Source organism: Trachypithecus francoisi, unplaced genomic scaffold, assembly GCF_009764315.1.
Source record: "Trachypithecus francoisi isolate TF-2019V2 unplaced genomic scaffold, Tfra_2.0 Lachesis_group1, whole genome shotgun sequence".
NCBI classification, from domain to species: Eukaryota; Metazoa; Chordata; class Mammalia; order Primates; family Cercopithecidae; genus Trachypithecus; species Trachypithecus francoisi.
In genome coordinates, this window is record NW_022681454.1 from 45,582,897 (window position 1) to 45,601,966 (window position 19,070).

Genomic DNA, 19,070 nt, shown 5'->3' on the forward strand with positions numbered 1-19,070 from the left:
TCCCGGGCTCAAGCAATCCTCTGCCTTAGCCTCCCAAAGTGCTGGGATTACAGATGCGCGCCACTGCACCTGGCCCCTAGAATTGTTTTTAGAGGTGAAACTTCAAGGTGAAATATAGTACATAACTGCTTTTCAGATAAACAAGTCCAGAGAGCACATTCTCTTGGGTTCTCTTGATGTGAACTAAGCTACTGCTAGCACTTGGCATCACTTCAAAAACCTGAGGTGTTTCCAACACCTTAGGACACGTGAACAAGGCCTGCTTCCACGTGATAGAAGCTGGCTTCTATCTGGTAGTCCCATTAACACCGGGGCACACCTCTTCCCTGGAGCTGTGTGTACACAGTACCTCCTCCCTAGGACTATACAAGGACTGAACCAGAAGGAAGAGGACAGGACAGAGCCATGAACATCATCCTGGAAATCCTTCTGCTTCTGATCACCGTCATCTACTCCTACTTGGAGTTGTTGGTGAAGTTTTTCATTCCTCGGAGGAGAAAATCTGTGGCTGGGGAGATTGTTTTCATTACTGGAGCTGGGCATGGAATAGGCAGGCAGACTGCCTATGAATTTGCAAAACGACAGAGCATACTGGTTCTGTGGGATATTAATAAGGTAATGTATACATCTTCCAACCTTTTAAAGTCACAGAGTAAGATAAGCATTATAAGAATTATTTGACTTACCATCTACTTATCTTTGTGATTTTGTTTTTCAAAGTTTGATAAATTCCCCCTGGTGCCTTAGTCTGTATATGCATCAGGTTAGTTAGATGAAGGGAATGTAATTGAGAACTAAGCAGCCATTTTTATGACATGATGTGCAGGTTGACAGCAAAGACTCAGGAGCCAGGCTCCTTCCCAGGTGCTAAATGAGGCAAGTCACGTATTATCTCTCAGCCTGTTTTCTTGGTTCTGAAGTGAGGATAATAACTTAGGAGATGGGCAAGAACGAGATCTGAAAATTACAGCTAATAGGCTGAATCTGGCCAGTGGGCAGCCTGTTGAACTAAGAATGAGTTTTACATTTTGAAAGGTCACCAAACAAAAGTCAAACAAAGGAGAACATGCAACATAAACCTTTAGTGCCTCCTCTCATACACACGCAACACAATCCTAAAATATTTACTATCTGACTCTTTACAGAAAATGTTTGCCAGTCCCTAGTCAAAAGGATTAAATAAGTAATATTTTCAGTACTTAGCACACGGTAAACGATACTTGGCACATGATAAACAATAACTGTGTTAAATAAAATATGTGTGCAGTGAGTCAGGCTTTCCCTCAGACATCAGCATTTTTCCTGTGTTCTTATTTGTAAACACCTACATGAACAACCCCAGATAAAACTGAAGTAACGGCCGGGCGCGGTGGCTCAAGCCTGTAATCCCAGCACTTTGGGAGGCCGAGACGGGCGGATCACGAGGTCAGGAGATCCGGACCATCCTGGCTAACACTGTGAAACCCCGTCTCTACTAAAAAATACAAAAAACTAGCCGGGCAAGGTGGCGGGCGCCTGTATTCCCAGCTACTCGGGAGGCTGAGGCAGGAGAATGGCGTGAACCCGGGAGGCGGAGCTTGCAGTGAGCTGAGATCCGGGCACTGCAATCCAGCTCCGGCCACAGAGTGAGACTCCGTCTCAAAAAAAAAAAACTGAAGTAACTGAAATCTTGTATCTTTTACTCTAAACCTGTAAATTCTGGTAAGGCCATGAAAATATACACAGAAAAGTGTTTACAGGATGTTAGGATTGGAAAAATTGTGAAGTACTTCTTGAGAATCACGTTTTCCGCAAATTACAGTGAGGTTTTAATTACCATTATATTATTTCTTTCTCATGTTCTTTGCTGTCATGTTTAGTTGAAACCTAAAATGTCTCTTAAACTTTGAGAATTAATTCTTTTTTGTTTTTTTCTGAATAGTGAAGAATGCTATTCAAAAAAGCTAGTACATTTTTATTTAACAGATATGAGCATTTATATAATAGATGAGTTGATGTATATAAAAATGATTTGCCATCTGTTTGGTCTTTGAAGAAATTCGAATGAACTTTCTGGAAGATACCAAGAATTTGCAAACAGAGAAAATTGTTGCCTGCTGTTCTTAGGCATTTGTCCAAAAACATAAATAAGTCTATGAAAAGGGCTTGATGAAATCTAACCTTCAAATCTCTTTCCAGATGTGTATTTTTGTGGAAAGGACCATATATATTAAGTTTTTTTTTTTTAATTTTAAAATTTCCAGAGACAAGAGAAAAGTAAATTAGAAGGAAGTCATATTAAAAATGACTTAAGGGCGGGTGCAGTGGGTTACACCTGTAATCCCAGCACTTTGGGAGGCCGAGGTGGGCAGATTGCTGGAGCCCAGGGATTCGAGACCAGCCTGGGCAGCACAGCAAAACCCCCACATCTACAAAAAATACAAAAATTAGCTGGGTTTGGTGGTGCGCACCCATAGTCCCAGCTACTCAGGAGGCTGAGGTGGGAGGATGGTTTCAGTTCGGGAAGCCGAGGTTGCAATGAGCTATGATGACATCATTGCACTCCAACCTGGGCGACAGAGCCAGGTACTATCTGAAAAAAAAAAAAAAAAGACTTAAGAAGAATGGGTAATCCAACCTCAAAAATTCTCTTTGAATCGTTAAATTTTATGGTTAAACATTTAAGCTACTGAATGATTCACTCTAAGATTGTAATGTAACTCAGATCTCCTTTAGGCGAGGAAGATGCTATCTGAGTTTTCACCATAACTGACTCCTTTTGCCCTATGAGATGAGAGACACAGTAGCAATTTGGCCCTTATGCAATCTAAACTCTTGCTTTGGGAATACAGTTCAAAAAACACACTGGAATTTAAGCTAAAGCAAGTGTTTTGCTAACAAAAAGACAAGGCATTACATTTTGCAATTTTGCAATTATCTAGCTCAGTTACAAAACTGAATAATTAATTCTTCAATCAAAACATCTGATGAATGCTCTGGTTACTAATGCTCTCTACTGACCTAGAAACAGATGAGAGAGTATGGTGTGGTTTGTGCAATCTGGCAGTGAGCAAGCTACCCTCTAAGTCAGTGAAAGACTCTCCTATCCTTTTTTTAATCTTCTGCAATCCCACAAAAGGCTAATTGAGGGGATACTGACTCTGTGACTGGGTCCTAACATCCATGTTTGGGGAGTTCAGGCTGCTGCTCCAGGGTTTAGCTTACAGTCGTGAAATACAAAGGATCCAGAGACCACTCATTAGAGGATTGCCCTAAATAGCAGCAATACCACTGTCATCCAAACACGCAAAGAATAGGGCTTTTCAGGTATCCTTGCCTGCTTGTCACAGAGAAGAGTTTACCGATTGTGAGATGGAAAAGTATAATTTTTAAAACCTTATAATCTTTTCTATAAAAGTCACCTGATGTCAAAACTTGAAAAGAATTCTAATTTTCCAGAAATGTGAGTCAAGAAACATTAGGGCAATTTTATCTTAAGAAAGAGGCTTTTGAATTTAGGCTGAAAGTAAATTGCTCTGTCTCCATGTCCTATGGTTATGGGCAAGGTTGGCACATAAATGAGAAATCGATCCAGTGGCCTTGCTCATCTCACTCCCAAACACCTGAAGAATGTAATATTATATCTCCTAGAGTAGAGGCATGGTCTCCCTATGAAAGTCCTTCTATAAGGAGCCTTCTTTCCCTTTCCCTCCTAGGAGGATGAGTCAGAATCATTGAGAAAAGTATGATGGGCAGAGGCATATAGTTTACCATTACCACTAGTTTAGAATTGCTACTTAGCACTTTACTGCTTATTACATAGTTGATGCTCAACAATGTATGATAAATTAATGGCTGAGTTTTTCTTTCTTCTCCAAATTCATCTTCCATGGCACCATAAAGAGCAACGTTTTTCAAGAATGTTCTTTAAGGTTTGAAAGTAGGCTGCTTTAGAGAAACTGCCTACTGTACAGCCTCCAACCAAGAGGAAAAGCTGGAAAAAGCATGAAGGGATTTTGTTTTGTTTGCTTTGGTTTTAGTATGAGCATTCCCTGGCAGAAAAGCCAGGGGTAATCTTGTTGCAACTAGGCAATCACTCTCAAGAAATTTTCTAAAAAATAAGGAGGCCAATTTTTATTTTATTTTATTTTATTTTATTTTGAGACCAAGTCCCATTCTGTCACCCAGATTGGAGTGCAATGGAATGATTTCAGCTCACTGCAACCTCTGCCTCCCGGGTTCAAGTGATTCTCCTGTCTAAACTTCCCGAGTAGCTGGGATTACAGGCCCCCACCACCATGCACGGTTAATTTTTTGTATTTTTAGTAGATATGGGGTTTCACCATGCTGGCCAGGCTGGTCTCAAACTCCTGACCTCAAGTGATCTACCCTCCTCGGCCTCCCAAAACACTGGGATTACCGGCATGAGCCACTGCACCCGACCCAGGAGGCCAATTTTTAAAAGATTAACTACCTTCATGTCCAAAATGAATATTAATCGTTCATTTTGAGCATGAATGTTAATTTTTTTTTTTTTTTTTTGGAGACAGAGTCTCACTTTGTTGCCTAGGCTGGTGTCCAGTTTGCCTAGGCTGGAGTCCAGTGGCATTGTCTCCGCTCACTGCAACTTCTTCCTCCCAGGCTCAAGCAATTCTCCTGCCTCAGCTGCCCAAGTAGCTGGGATTACAGGCCCACACCATCAGGCCTGGCTAATGTTTGCATTTTCAGTAGAGACGGGGTTTCACCATGTTGGCCAGGCTGGTCTTGAACTCCTAACCTCATGATCCGCCCTCCTCAGCCAATCAAAGTGCTGGGATTACAGGCGTGAGCCACCGCGCCAAGCCAAATGTTAATTCTTTTAAAACTTTTTCTTCTCCAATGTTTTCTCCACTTTTTCTTCGGAATTTGTTTCTTCCAATTACAGCGTGGTGTGGAGGAAACTGCAGCTGAGTGCCGAAAACTAGGCGTCACTGCGCATGCGTATGTGGTAGACTGCAGCAACAGAGAAGAAATCTATCGCGCTCTAAATCAGGTGAGACTTCAGTTTCACAAATTTCTTCAGATGATTTTGTTTCCTACGACACTGACATGGAAAATGAGAAAGTTCTCTACGACTGCCTGATTTAAATGGATTTTAGCTGCTAACTGAAGTAGTTATGTGACCAAGGAAGGATATATACTTTTTTCTTGTATGTAATCCATTCAGCTCTGCCCATTATTATTATTCATATTATTAATCAATTTCATTCTGATCAGAAGTGTGAGCAGTGACACAGAGTGACTGACAAAAGATTTATCATAAGGGAATATGGATCACTTCCTAGTTTTGTTTTAGTCCTATTAACTTTGCAGTAATCCTGTCTTCTCTTTAATTATTTCCCTTGTGAGATTTTATTTTGGTGTTAATGTAGTCTTCTGTAGAAAATGTAATATTAATACTTATTATCACAATTATTTTAAAAGAGCAAATATCAAATAATCACAATGAACTAAGCACTCCAACAAACTTTACATTTTTTAAATCGAATCCCTACAATAACCCTGTAAACTTCATTTTACAAATGAGCAAATTATGACTCAGAGAGGTTAAGCCAGACCAAGGTCATGTAGTTAGTAGGTTATGAAACCAGGATTACCCAACCAGCACTTTAGACCAAGTGCGGTGGTTCACACATGTAATCCCAGCACTTTGTGAGGCCAACGTGGAAGGATCATATGAGATCCAGAGCTCGAGACCAGCCTGGGCAATGTAGTGAGACTCTATCTCTGAAAAAAAAAAAAAAAAAAAAAAAATTTAAAGAAAACCACTTTTTAAAAAAACGAGCACTTTAAAAATATTTGGTCAGAACTTATATAGTAATTTATCAACATAAATGTTAATTTCACTTTACTGATAAACTTGCAAAACATGATGTGCTGGGTATTGAAATTTAGATGTTAAAAGAACAGTTTATCCCACCTTTATGACAGTGCTCCATTGGCCTCCACTGTTTGAGCACAACAGTCCATCTTGCCTGAATTCTGAGAGACCTCATACAGTAGAAGAAAGACTCTAATCTCTGGATTATATTGGTCCCCAAACTTTTGAGTTTGTATAACACACCCAATGAATGTTCTTTCAATTTCAAAAGGTGAAGAAAGAAGTGGGTGATGTGACAATTGTGGTGAATAATGCTGGGACAATATATCCAGCCGATCTTCGCAGCACTAAGGATGAAGAGATTACCAAAACATTTGAGGTCAACATCCTAGGACATTTTTGGGTGAGTGTGAGTCAGAAACATTTCTGATTTGTGCACCTTCTCTTAAGATACGTGAAACTTATAACAGCGTTCACATACTTCTGGACAGGAAACTGGCCAGATCTTAGCCTTAATCAAGAATCATCAAATTTGTTTGAGGAGAAGAGCCACAGAGTCTCTGACACAAGGACACAGAATTCAAGTGGACACAACACACTAGAACGTAAGCTACTTGGTCTGTCTTGTCCACCAGTATCTGACACAAAGCTTGGCATGTACCAAGAATTCAACAAATGTTTGTGGAGGTTTGTTAAGGGTTGTCAGTGTACATCTTTTCAATGCTCTCACTTGTGACCTCATTTTTTCCCCTCTACACCATGATTTTGTAATGTGTCCTCATTTTGTGGAATTTTAGAATGGGAAGGACATCAGAAGTAATTATGTGGATGTATATAGGGCCGAGGACACTTTTGAATGAGACTCTGAGGCAAGTTCTAGATCCATGGGATGCTAGAATTGAGAAATGCAGCTACACAGACCTCATATAATTGGTTAGTTTTGTGGGAGATGGAAATATCAACTTCAGCTGCCTTTGTATAGAAATTTTTATGATTAGTCTTCCAGTGCCTCAATATTAGTGTAGAATCTAGGGCAAATCTGGATTCTGGAAGAAAGAAGAAAAAAAAAGAGAGGTATCCCCCTTACCTTTACCAGCTCCTCACATATGTGAATTGGCTCCCATGCCCACCAAACTACATGGAGACTTCATGTATTAGTTACCTATAGCTGCATAACAAATTATACAAAACTTAGTGGTTTAAAGCAACAATATATGTTCACCATCCTCTCACAGTTTCTGTGGGTTGGGAATTTGGGGGTAGCTTGGGTTGGGAGTTCTAGTTCTATCAATTTGCGTAGGATTTACTACATTCTTACAAAATTTTGATGTTTCTCACAAAAGAGGTTTTTGGAAAAAAAGAAAGACTTGTTTCCTGTAACAGCAACATATAATATACAATATTACAAAGAGGGAGATAGTGAATTCAATCATGATGCATAAGTGTGGTGTAGAACTCTCAGCTTACACTATTCAACTGCCTTAATACAGTTACACAAGATTTCACTCTTTTAATTAGAATGATAAAGCCCCAAACCAAAAAATTACATGACACCAAATTATCATAAGGAATTATTTTATTTCTGAAAACTCTGAATTTTTCCCTTAATATCGTTTAGATGACATATCCAGAAAAGGATCTATTTGATTCCTTCTGAAGGGAAGGATGGGGAATACTGAGATTAGTGTTGGCATGGGGTATAACCATACCAATAAATTTATATCTTTATTTCTATCATTTGTATAGAATTAATCATGGAATACTTGGAAGTATTTTATTTCATTTTATAAGTTCTCTCAAATGCCTTTCTGTCTTAACAAAAATAAAACTACCTGATTTGGAAACCTAACACCTATGTCATTGTTTTTCTTCTTTCTGCAATGGCTTAAGATCACAAAAGCACTTCTTCCATCGATGATAGAGAGAAATCATGGCCACATCGTCACGGTGGCTTCAGTGTGTGGCCACGAAGTGATTCCTTACCTCATCCCATATTGGTAAGTATCACATGCCAGCCATGTTATATATTTTTACACTTTGAAGGGAGCATTACACTTCACATTGTTACCGGTGGAGGGTGTCCTGGTTCTTGGCATCTTGAACAAAGAATTGGACAAAACGCACCAAAATGCCAGGAAAGAATGAAGCAACAAAATCAGAGATCTACTGAAAATGAAAGTATGCTCCACAGGGTGGGAGTGGGCCCAAGCACAGGGGCTCAAGAGCCCATTACAGAATTTTCTGGGGTTTAAATACCCTCTAGAGGTTTCCACTGGTTACTTGTTGTACGTCCTATGTAAATGAAGAGGATAAATTAAAGTTACAAAGTCATTTACTCAGTGTACACCCCATGTAAATGGAAAGGATATTTCCTGTCATAGCTGAAGTGTTTCCACTTGATTTAGTTCTAGGAAGTCAGCATGAATCGGCCTTATGTTCCCTGCCTCCAGACCCTATTCTCCTGCCTCAAGATGGCAATGCTCAGAGTAGAGTGATTTAGGTTAACAGAATTTAAATTTACAGTGGTTTAGAATGAATTTTTTAAATGACTTTTTCTAAAGCAATGAAACCGGGTTGTAATTATATTTAAAATACTTTTAGATTTCTGCAAATTCTTCTGTAGAACAATGAGAGAAAACAGTAATGCCAAGCACGTTTCCATTGTTTCCTGGAATAAGAAACAGAAACTCCACAGACTAAGAAGCAAAACCTACAGAAGCGAAAAAGAATACATGTCTATGTCATGGCCTTGGTGTCCAAAATAAGACAATCAGAGTGGTCCCTGGATCAAAACATTTTACAGTGTGCTTGTGCCATGAACGTGTGTGTGTGTGTGTGTGTGTGAGAGAGAGAGAGAGAGAGAGAGAAAGACAGAGAGAGAGAGAGAAACAACTCTACCTGATTAAAAGTTGCAGATACCACACTCCACGTACCACCAAAGACTTAAAGGGAAGGAGGTGGGAGGCCCTAAGGATATACTACTGTATTTGCCAAATTTCCTTACCTGTAAACTCTTCTCCAGATCCTCATAATAAAATTAAGAGGCCAAAGTGGCAACCATTATCAAGAGAAAAACCATCAACCCAGTTATTGAGAGAGAAAGGAGAAATGAGCAGAGTCCTACAGAAGTCTGTCAACACAGACATCAATTTTGTAGAATTACTAAATATGTTTTTCCTGATTCATATTTTTCAAAATAAAAGCAATAAAAACTGATTAGAAAACATTTTGAAGATTCAATGGAAAAACCTTACATGTAGGGTGGAAAACTGAACATTAAGCCAATCAATAGAGTTATTTTTGTTCTTTTGCTATCGTTGTTTAAGAAATGAGATACGTTCACAATTCTGCTTAATCATATCAGAAAATGAAAATGAATTGCCATTTATACTCTCAGAAAAATCACAAGTGGCTGATTTTTTGGCTTCTACTTGTTCTTTTTTTTTTTTTTTTTTTTTTTGAGATGGAGTCTCGCTCGGTCGCCCAGGCTGGAGTGCAGTGCAGTGGCGCGATCTCGGCTCACTGCAAGCTCCGCCTCCCAGGTTCATGCCATTCCCCTGTCTCAGCCCCCGGAGTAGCTGGGATTACAGGAGCCCGCCACCACGCCTGGCTAATTTATTTTTGTATTTTTAGCAGAAGCGGGGTTTCACCATGTTAGCCAGGATCTACTTGTTCTTAAGTCAAATGATACCGCCTTCTCACAGAAAACTGAGGATTGGTTTCACTCTCCCTTAGCTAACAATGCTTAATAATTCTCTTACAGTTCCAGCAAATTTGCTGCTGTTGGCTTTCACAGAGGTCTGACATCAGAACTTCAAGCTTTGGGAAAAACTGGTATCAAAACCTCATGTCTCTGCCCAGTTTTTGTGAATACTGGGTTCACCAAAAATCCAAGCACAAGGTAAGGTCACAATCAAGTTAGAATGAGACTGTGGTATGATAAATTGATATGAAAACTAATGAGAAATGTTTATGCAGGCCAACTAATAGAAAAAAAAAGAAACAGAAAAATTATTTTTTCTTATTAATATTATTATCCTGAAATTAAAGGAATAAAGGGGAAAAACATTAGGGACTAGCAGGAATTATCAGCTACCAATGAACTGGGATATTTATTTGTGTCTGGGAAAAAGCTTAACACACACTCAGGTGCCAAGAGTAAGTGGGAAGTGGGAATGGGGCAAGGGGGGCTGGAGAGGTGTGCTTAAGGGAATGGCGAGAGTCTCCTCTCCTGAACACCGCACCCACAAAATCAATGATACATGACATTTCCCCTTTCCATTAGTGGTTCATCCTCTTCAAACAGAGCATAGAAAGGTATGGGTACTTATGCCTCTTTTATGTCTTCCACAGCACTGGCCACAATGTTAACATAAGGCACCCAAACATTTTCCAAACTTGTCTCATCCTAAGAATTATTGCTTGTGCTTACTTAAAAAATAAAGTTCATAGGCTCGTCCTTAGGAATTTCTGAGGAAATTCTGATCCAGTAGACTAGGATTAATTCCAAGAATTAGGAGTTTTGTTTTGTCTTGTCTTACAAGCATACCAGATGAGAACAGAGGCAGGTTTGGAAAACTTTGATATATTCAATATTATCAGAGGGCAAACTTGTAGTCCTAGAGACCAGGGAAGCTAAGGCGAGAGGAAGGCAGGAGTTCGAGGCTGTAGTGCACTATGATTGCACCTGTGAATAGCCATTGCACTCCAACTTGGGCAACATAGTGAGACCTCTGTCTCTAAATACACACACACACACACACACAATCTCTATATACATTTGATCACTGTTACCACCCTGTCTTTAAAATGCAAATGTTCCAAGGACCAGCAAATAAATTGAGTCTCTAGCTCCTTAGTCAAGGTGAATTTCTGCAAGAACTCTTGTCTCTGGTGAGAGGATTTGAGACCACAAGAGAGGAAAAAGTAGTCCTGAAAGGAGAAGAAAAAAGCAGGAAGGTGTGGATAAGGCCTGAAAATTAAGCCATCTGTTTAACAAACTTTTCTAATCCTGGTATATATTCTGCTGCAGATTAACAAAATATACTAAGCTTAATGATTCAAAACCAATTTTTTACTGGAAGGGAATTAGTCCTAAACACATTCATTCAAATGAACTAAACAATTCTCTGTTGAGTGCCGCCTCGTTTGAGGATACTGACTCTTACAGCCTGAGTTAGCTGTGTGGTCTCTGCAGCTGGAGTCACTCCCTGCCACTGGAGTCCTTCATGGTGTTAGACCATAGGTACTGTTGATTAAAGAAAAAAAAATAAGTTTTTGTTTTTGCTTTTTTTTTTGAGACAGCGTCTCATTCTGTCACCCAGGCTGGAGTGCAGTGGCTCAATCTCGGCTCACCGCAACCTCTGCCTTCCGGATTCAAGCGATTCTCCTTCCTCAGCCTCCTGAGTATTTGGGATTACAGGCGCCCACCACCACAGCTGACTAATTTTTGTATTTTTAGTAGAGACGGAGTTTTGCCATGTTGGCCAGGCTGGTCTCGAACTCCTGACCTCAGGTTATCTGCCTGCCTCGGTCTTCTAAAATGCTGGGATTACAGGCGTAAGCCACCACGACCGGCCCAAAAAATAAGTTTTTAAAGAATTAAAAGTGTTGATTTTATTTAGAAGCCTTACTGAAGACTACAGAAGGAGGCCTATAGCCTGAGAGCAGCCCTTTAGAGAGGTTCAGTTGGACTGCTCTAGTACTGGGGGCCATGTGCTCTATCCTGTATTGTCTTCAAAGCATCTTTCCAGAGAGCTCCACATTGTCACAGAGTCAGGGACTTTGTGAAATTATGCTGACAAGCAGAAGTGAGCAAACGTGGCTTCTCACAGTACTTAATAAGTATGCGATATGTAAGTGAATACTATAGTACTGTTGCAACTCCTGACTGTTTTCTTAGACAAGGAATTGGGCCCAATAAAAACCCTCTTGGTAGGCTTTCAGGCTTAGCGTACCATGAGCTTTCCTAAGGGTATCCTGCCACTCTTGGGGAAAGCATAATAGATGAGAAGAGTAAAGATAATGGAACTCTGGGTATAAGGTTCCTATGGGGCTAATTTAGGGGCAGACACAGGCAATGCTGAAGATTTGGGATTGATTTTATAGAGGTTGCTGGATTGTGAATTTCCTTAGTCAGGGCTAAGGCATCGATATGTAATGTCACACTTGGCTCCTAAGCTGGGTTGTTGGATCCATATAGATGATATCAGGGAGAGAAAGGGCAGAACAGAGTAATTTAGAAATGTATTGACTTGTATTACTCTCTGTTGGCTTTGCTATTCAATGCAGTGGAGAAGTGAATCACATACTAATCTGCAGTAAACCACAGATCATCCCAGGAAATGGAGTTTTAACATTCACTGGTTCCCTAACTCCTCGCCCAGCCTTTACATTCACTGGCTGTTCAGTCCACGCCTAGACATCTTAATTTGAATATAACATTTTAAATCCATTTATGTTTTAATTTTCTGTCATCATCTTGCACTAACAGGCAATTCTTCACTAAGCCTATGTTTATGAATGTTTTTCAAGAATACATGTACGCAGCCTTCAGTATAAGGAAGGTTACACCTCCAGTTGTCATACTCCTTGGGCACCTCTTAAATTCTCATTAAACTGCAGGATAGGCAAGTCAGAGGTGAATCTCAAATATGAAATTCTTACCAGAAAGGGGTCCCAATCCAGCCCCCAAGAGAGGGTTCTTAGATTTCTCCCAAGAAACAATTTGGGGCAAGGCCACAGTGCAAAGCAAAAGTAAGCTTATTAGGAAAGTAAAGGAGTAGAGAATGGCTACTCCACGGAGAAGAACAGCTGGGGCTGCTCCACCAAGGATATTTAGTTACTTCTTGATATGCTAAACAAGGGGTGGATTATTCATAAGTTTTCTGGGAAAGGGGTGAGCAATTCCCAGAACTGAGATTTCCTCCCCTTTTTAGACCATATCGGGTAACTTCCTGCCATTGCCATGGTATTTGTAAACTGTTACAGTGCTGATAGAAGTGTCTCTTAGCATGCTAATTAATGTATTATAGTTAGCTTATAATGAGCAGTGAGGACAACCAGAGGTCACTTTCATCACTATCTTGGTTTTGGTGGGTTTTGACTGGCTTCTTTACTGCACCCTATTTTATCAGCAAGGTCTTTATGACCTGAATCTTGTGCCAACCTCCTATATCATCCTGTGACAAAGAATGCTTTAGCTTCCTGGGAATGAAGCCCAGTAGGTGTCAGCCTTCTTTTACCCAGGCCCTATTCAAGATGGAGTTGCTCTGATTTAAACGCCTCTGACAAAATGATGACCTTAAAACAATCCAGCTTTATGGAATACCTCCGCAAGAAAGAAAGTATACTTAGCTATAGAATTTTCTCCTTGCATCCAACAGGCTTTGAGATGTCAGATCTTTCCTTCCTGTCCCATGATTAATCCTAGCCGTTCCTCTTTCTTGCATGGCTCCTCTACTCCTTACCATCTAATGCCTCTCCACCATTTTGATATTTTGACTAAGTGAGCTATGAAACACACCTACTGGATATGAAAGTATAAGTTTCTGATAACAAAACATCAACATGGGATGCGGAGGAAGTGGGTAGGGTGGCATTAATGCAGCAAATCCTGGAATATTTTAAATCTTCATTCTAAATTTAGTAAAAATATAGGATAATTTTCCTACCATCATTTACTTATGAAATTAAAATTTTAGAAAATAAAAATAAACGTTTCCTCTTTTTAATCACAGATTATGGCCTGTATTGGAGACAGATGAAGTTGTTAGAAGTCTGATAGATGGAATACTTACCAATAAGAAAATGATTTTTGTTCCATCATATATCAACATCTTTCTGATACTAGAGAAGTAAGTACAGCACAGAACACCTAAATACTAAAACACCAATAGAGCTTTTTTTTTTTTTTTTGAGACAGAGTCTTATTCTGTCACCCTGACTGGATTGCAGTGGCACGATCTTGGCTCACTGCAACCTCCACCTCCTGGGTTCAAGCAATTCTTGTGCCTCAGATCCCCATGTAACTGGGACTACAGGTGTGTGCTACCACACCACACCCAGCTAATTTTTGTATTTTTTGATAGAGATGGGGTTTCCCCGTGTTGACCAGGCTGGGCTCGAACTCCTGACCTCAAGTTATCCTCCTGTCTCGGCCTCCCAAAGTGCTGGGATTATAGACATGAGCCACCGCACCTGGCCCAGTAGAGCTATTATTATGGAGAATCTTTCAGTTGTGAAAATTGGCATGGAAACTCTCCACCCCTGGGGAGAACAGTTAAGCTTCCTCTGTTCTTTTCCTACCCAGTCTATAAAAAGAGAATGATTCATTTTCTCTACCAAATCTACTGTCTCTGCCCAAACTTTGCTGAAGACTATTCTAACTAAAGGAAACACAGTTTAAAAAGAATGCAATATAGTGAAGTAGTTAATAATAAAGACTCCATTTTTAAAAGCCTACTGGAAGTTTGGTTGGGATTGCACTGAATCTATAGATCAATTGGGGAGAATTGACATATCAACAATATTGAGTTTTCGAATCCAATAATATAATATCTATTTTTTAAATCTTCTTCAAAATCTTTAAATCTTTAAATTGTATTTTGTAGTTTTTGGTGTTAAAGTCTTGCACATATTTTATCAGATTTATTCCAGAGTATTTCATGAGTTCTTTTTTTTTTTTTTTTTGAGACAGAGTTTCGCCCTTGTTGCCCAAGCTGGAGTGCAGTGGTGTGATCTCGGCTCACTGCAACTTAGGCCGCCTGACTTCAAGCGATTCTCCTGCCTCAGCCTTCCAAGTAGCTGGGATTACAGGCACCTGTCCTCTCGCCCAACTAATTTTTTGAATTTGTAGTAGAGATGGGGTTTCACCATGTTGGTCAGGCTGGTCTCGAACTCCTGACCTCATGTGATCCACCTGCCTCAGCCTCCCAAAGTGCTGGAATTACAGGTATCAGCCATCGTGCCCAGCCCTATTTCACGGTTTTTGATGCTAATGCAAATGGCATTTTAAAAAAAATTTGTATTTACCATTGTTTGTTGTCAGTATATATTGGATTTTTGTAATTTGATCTCATATTTTGCAACCTTGCTAAATTGCTAAACTTTTTGTTTGCTAAACTCAATAAGTTTTTGTTTTTTTTTTTTTTTTGGTAGATTCCTGAGCCTCTAATTTTCTTTTGGGAACGCTTTTAATTACAAATTTAATTTCTTTAATAGCTACATGGCAATTCAATTTACTTATTAATTCTTGGTAATGTATGTCTTTCAAGGAATTTGTCCATTTCATCTAAGTTGTAGAATTTCTTTGGCATAAATTTGTACATAACATTCCCTTATTATCCTTTTAATGTCTTTAGAATGTCTTGTTTATTTATTTATTTATTTATTATTTTTGTTTATTTATTTTTTTGAAACAGAGTCTTGCTCTGTTGCCCAGGCTGGAGTGCAGTGGCAAGATCTTGGCTCACTGCAATCTCTGCCTCCCGGATTCATGCCATCCTCCTGCCTCAGTCTCCCGAGTAGCTGGGACTACAGGCACCTGCCATCATGCCCAGCTAATTTTTTTTTTTTTAATTTTTTTAGTAGAGATGGGGTTTCACCCCATTAGCTGGGATAGTCTTGATCTCCTGACCTCGTGATCTGCCTGCCTCAGCCTCCTAAAGTGCTGGGATTACAGGCATGAGCCACTGCACCTGGCCAAATGAATATGGTGATATCTTCTTTATAAGGATGCCATAAGAATAAAACAATATAATAGAAACAAAGCTCCTGTCACTGAAAAGGTATAGAAGTCAAATGTTAAAATCTTAGAGAACAGAATTTATATGAAATAGCAACAGCAACAATTTCCCGGAGGATATACTCTCTCAGCTTTCTTCTCAGGAGCAGTTTATAAATAGAAATTGTATCAGTGAGAAGATAACTATACTAACTTCATAAGCCCTTGGACCTTTTTGAAACAAATCCATATAAATTATGAACAAACTTGAAATAGAACAATTTGAGAACAGGGTACAAACTGCATTGGTGTATCAATTTCAGTATTTTGTTTTAGCTTAAATAGACTGACTTGAGATAATATAAGGAGAACCTTGACCCCCAAGCAACATCATCTCAAGAGTTGACTAGGCCGGGTGTGGTGTCTCATGCCTGTAATCCCAGCACTTTGGGAGGCCACGGCAGGCAGATCACTTGAAGTCAGAGTTCGAGACCAGCCTGGCCAACATGGTGAAACCCCAGCTCTACTAAAAATACAAAAATTAGTAGGCATGGTGGCCTGTGCTTGTAATACCAGGCACTCGCAGGAGAATTGCTTGAATCCGGGAGGCAGAGGTTGAAGTGAGCCGAGATCATGCCACTGCACTCCAGCCTGGGCGACAGAAGACTCTGTCTTGGAAAAATAAATTAAAAAAAAAAGAAAAAAAAAAAAAAACAGTTGACTAAATTAGTGTCTTGGTACTAAGCACGGTAGGAAGTGAGTTTCATGGAACACCTACTCTCTTGGGGCCCAAAGCAAGTCATATTAATATTGAAAATTACATGCATATGTACATGCATATACATGCATATGACCATGGTGATAAAAACAATTATTCTGCCTGAGTTGGAGAATAGTATCCCAGTAAAATAAACAACAGTCTCAAAGTCTTTTGTATCCTTTGAAGCTGTCATGGTGGTTTGTAACTAGGCAACAGGTATGTATTGTTAATTTTCTTTGCATTCAATTCCTTTTACAGAGAGACAACATTTTATGAGCAGATGCAATTACTAGCATGAAGGTTTCTTTGTGAGGGTAAAAGGCCCACATGAGCTCTCTTCTTATCCTTGTCCTTCTTTCAGCCAGATCTTCCCTGCCCGTTTGCTCATTCCCCCATCTTTCACCCACCTACCCCCAAAACAAGGAAGTAAATCTTGCATTAGTCAACAATACCAAAGTGATTTTCAATATGACTTTCTTTGCAGAATATGTTATATCTGCCTCTTTACATTCACATACTCTCTTCCTTTTTTTTTTTTCTTCTTTTTTCAGATGGAGTCTTGCTCTGTTGCCCAGGCTGGAGTGCAGTGGCTTGATCTCGGCTCACTGCAACCTCTGCCTCCTGGGTTCAAGAGATTCTCCTGCCTCAGCCTCCTGAATAGCTGGGATTACAGGCATGTGCCACCACCCTGGCTAATTTTTTTGTATTTTTAGTAGAGTCAGGGTTTCACCATGTTGGTCAAGCTGGTCTCGAACTCCTGACCTCATGATCTGCCCACCTCTGCCTCCCAAAGTGCTGGGTTACAGGTGTGAGCCACTGGGCAGGCCACTCTCTTCCTTTCATCTGCCTACTCATCTCTTATGCATTCCTGGACATCAGCTGTCCTTTTGAAGCTTTCCTCCACTATCTGAGCCCATGTGAATCCTCCTTCCAGTTATAGCCCTTAATTCTAGATGGCTGATATTTTTCAATAATTGTTTTAAGATGACCATTTTAGCCTCTCAGCTAAACAATAAGTTCCTCAAAGACAATAGCTGTTTTTTAAGTACTTTAGTTCACCTTATTATAGAGTGCATAATAGATACTCAGTAAATAGTAAAGGAGAGGTGAAGGCTTGGATGGAATGGATTCTGGTGGTGTCTCTTGGTGAGATTTTAGCATCAAGATTAATCAGCAGTTTAAGCAATGAGCTCAGACCTTCATTTTAGATCTTTACTCAAATCAGATAAGAGAGTGAGAAGAGTGGTATGTATCAGTGCTTTATTTATATTTGCATACAATTTGAACTATGAATATTACAAAGGTGCACACATAGGTTCAGACAGATTGATTTAAAATGACCAAAGATGACCCAAGGTAAGCGTATCTTAGGATGCACTCCCTGGAGAGGGAATGTTCCCAAAAACATTTTCAGAGGGACAAACCATATGAAATTCAGTGAAACATACATCATGAAGAAAACCGATTACTCTCTTTTTGACATGAAATGAGAATTTTAATGCATGGTTACAATTACTAATGTATTCTGCTGCAAGACGTTAATAAAGTTACTTTTTTGCAGGCTAGAATGTCTTGATGCTGTAATCAGAGCACACTTTTTTTCCTTTTCTTCCAGCTTCAAATGCAGATTCATAATTGGGCTGACTTCTAGTAATTGCAATGTCTTCTGCCTTGGGCTTGCAGCAGAAGCTTGACAAAATAGTGTTTGTTTAGGCAATAATTTATTTTTTTATTTTTTATTTTTTTTGAGATAGAGTTTCATTCTTGTCACCCAGCTGGAGTGCAATGGCATGATCTTGGCTCACTGCAACCTCCGTGTTTAGGCAGTAATTTAGACTTTACCTTACTTGTGATTATTATGGCAATTACTATAGCCACAAGGCATAATTTTACTGTCTCATTTAAATTTTGTGAATTTGAATGTTTTTACACTTTTCCTAATGAAGTCCACTATGAAGTTATGTCAAAAAAAAAAAAAAGAAAAGAAAAGAAAGATGCACACATAAGAGAGAGGTGGTTGCAAAGGAAGTAAAGAAGAACGGAGGAAAATTAAACACAAACCAGATAACTCTCAGTGTATTCCAAATGACCAAAAAAAGAACTCTGTTGTCAAATATTTTAAACTGAAAATTTTTCCTTTTTTTTTTCTCTTTTGTACAGGTTTCTTCCTGAACGCGCCTCAGCGTTTTTAAATCGTATGCAGAATATTCAATTTGAAGCAGTGGTTGGCAACAAAATCAAAATGAAATGAATAAATAAGCTCCAGCCAGAGTTGTATGCATGATAATGATATGAATAGTTTAGAATCAATGCTGCAAAGCTTTATTTCACATTTTTTCAGTCCTGTTACTATTAAAAACATTGGTTTAGCACTAGCAGCAGTGAAAAGATCAAGATAATTACCTGTCTTCCTGTTTCTCAAGAATATTAACGTACTTTTTAATAGGTCTGTTTTTCCTTTCATGCCTCTTAAAAACTTCTGTGCTTACATAAACATACTTAAAAGGTTTTCTTTAAGATATTTTATTTTTCCATTTAAAGGTGGACAAAAGCTACCTCCCTAAGAGTAAATACAAAGATGTATTATTTGTATTTCCTTCCTTATTACACAGGGAAACCTTCCTTATTTACACAGGGAAGGTTTAAGACTGTTCAAGTAGCATTCCAATCTGTAGCCACGCCACAGAATATCAACAAGAATACAGAATGAGTGCACAGCTAAGAGATCAAGCTTCAGCAGGCAGCTT

General features: G+C 39.3%; 1 protein-coding gene across 1 annotated transcript; it reads left to right on the forward strand.

The window, feature by feature from the left end:
* Positions 1 to 291: 291 nt before the first annotated feature.
* HSD17B13 (hydroxysteroid 17-beta dehydrogenase 13) lies at positions 292 to 18,698 on the forward strand. The gene is made up of 7 exons (XM_033214139.1): positions 292 to 615; positions 4,904 to 5,011; positions 6,111 to 6,242; positions 7,730 to 7,836; positions 9,603 to 9,740; positions 13,579 to 13,695; positions 18,484 to 18,698. The coding sequence occupies exons 1-7, from the start codon at positions 406 to 408 to the stop codon at positions 18,572 to 18,574; spliced, it is 903 nt and encodes a 300-aa protein (XP_033070030.1). The 5' UTR covers positions 292 to 405; the 3' UTR covers positions 18,575 to 18,698.
* The last annotated feature ends 372 nt before the right edge of the window (positions 18,699 to 19,070 follow it).

Coding starts and splice junctions, on each gene's coding strand:
- HSD17B13 (XM_033214139.1), top strand. CDS start 406: ATGAACATCATCCTGGAAATCCTTCTGCTTCTGATCACCGTCATCTAC. Junction 616..4,903: donor TTCTGTGGGATATTAATAAG/GTAATGTATACA, acceptor TTCCAATTACAG/CGTGGTGTGGAGGAAACTGC. Junction 5,012..6,110: donor TCTATCGCGCTCTAAATCAG/GTGAGACTTCAG, acceptor CAATTTCAAAAG/GTGAAGAAAGAAGTGGGTGA.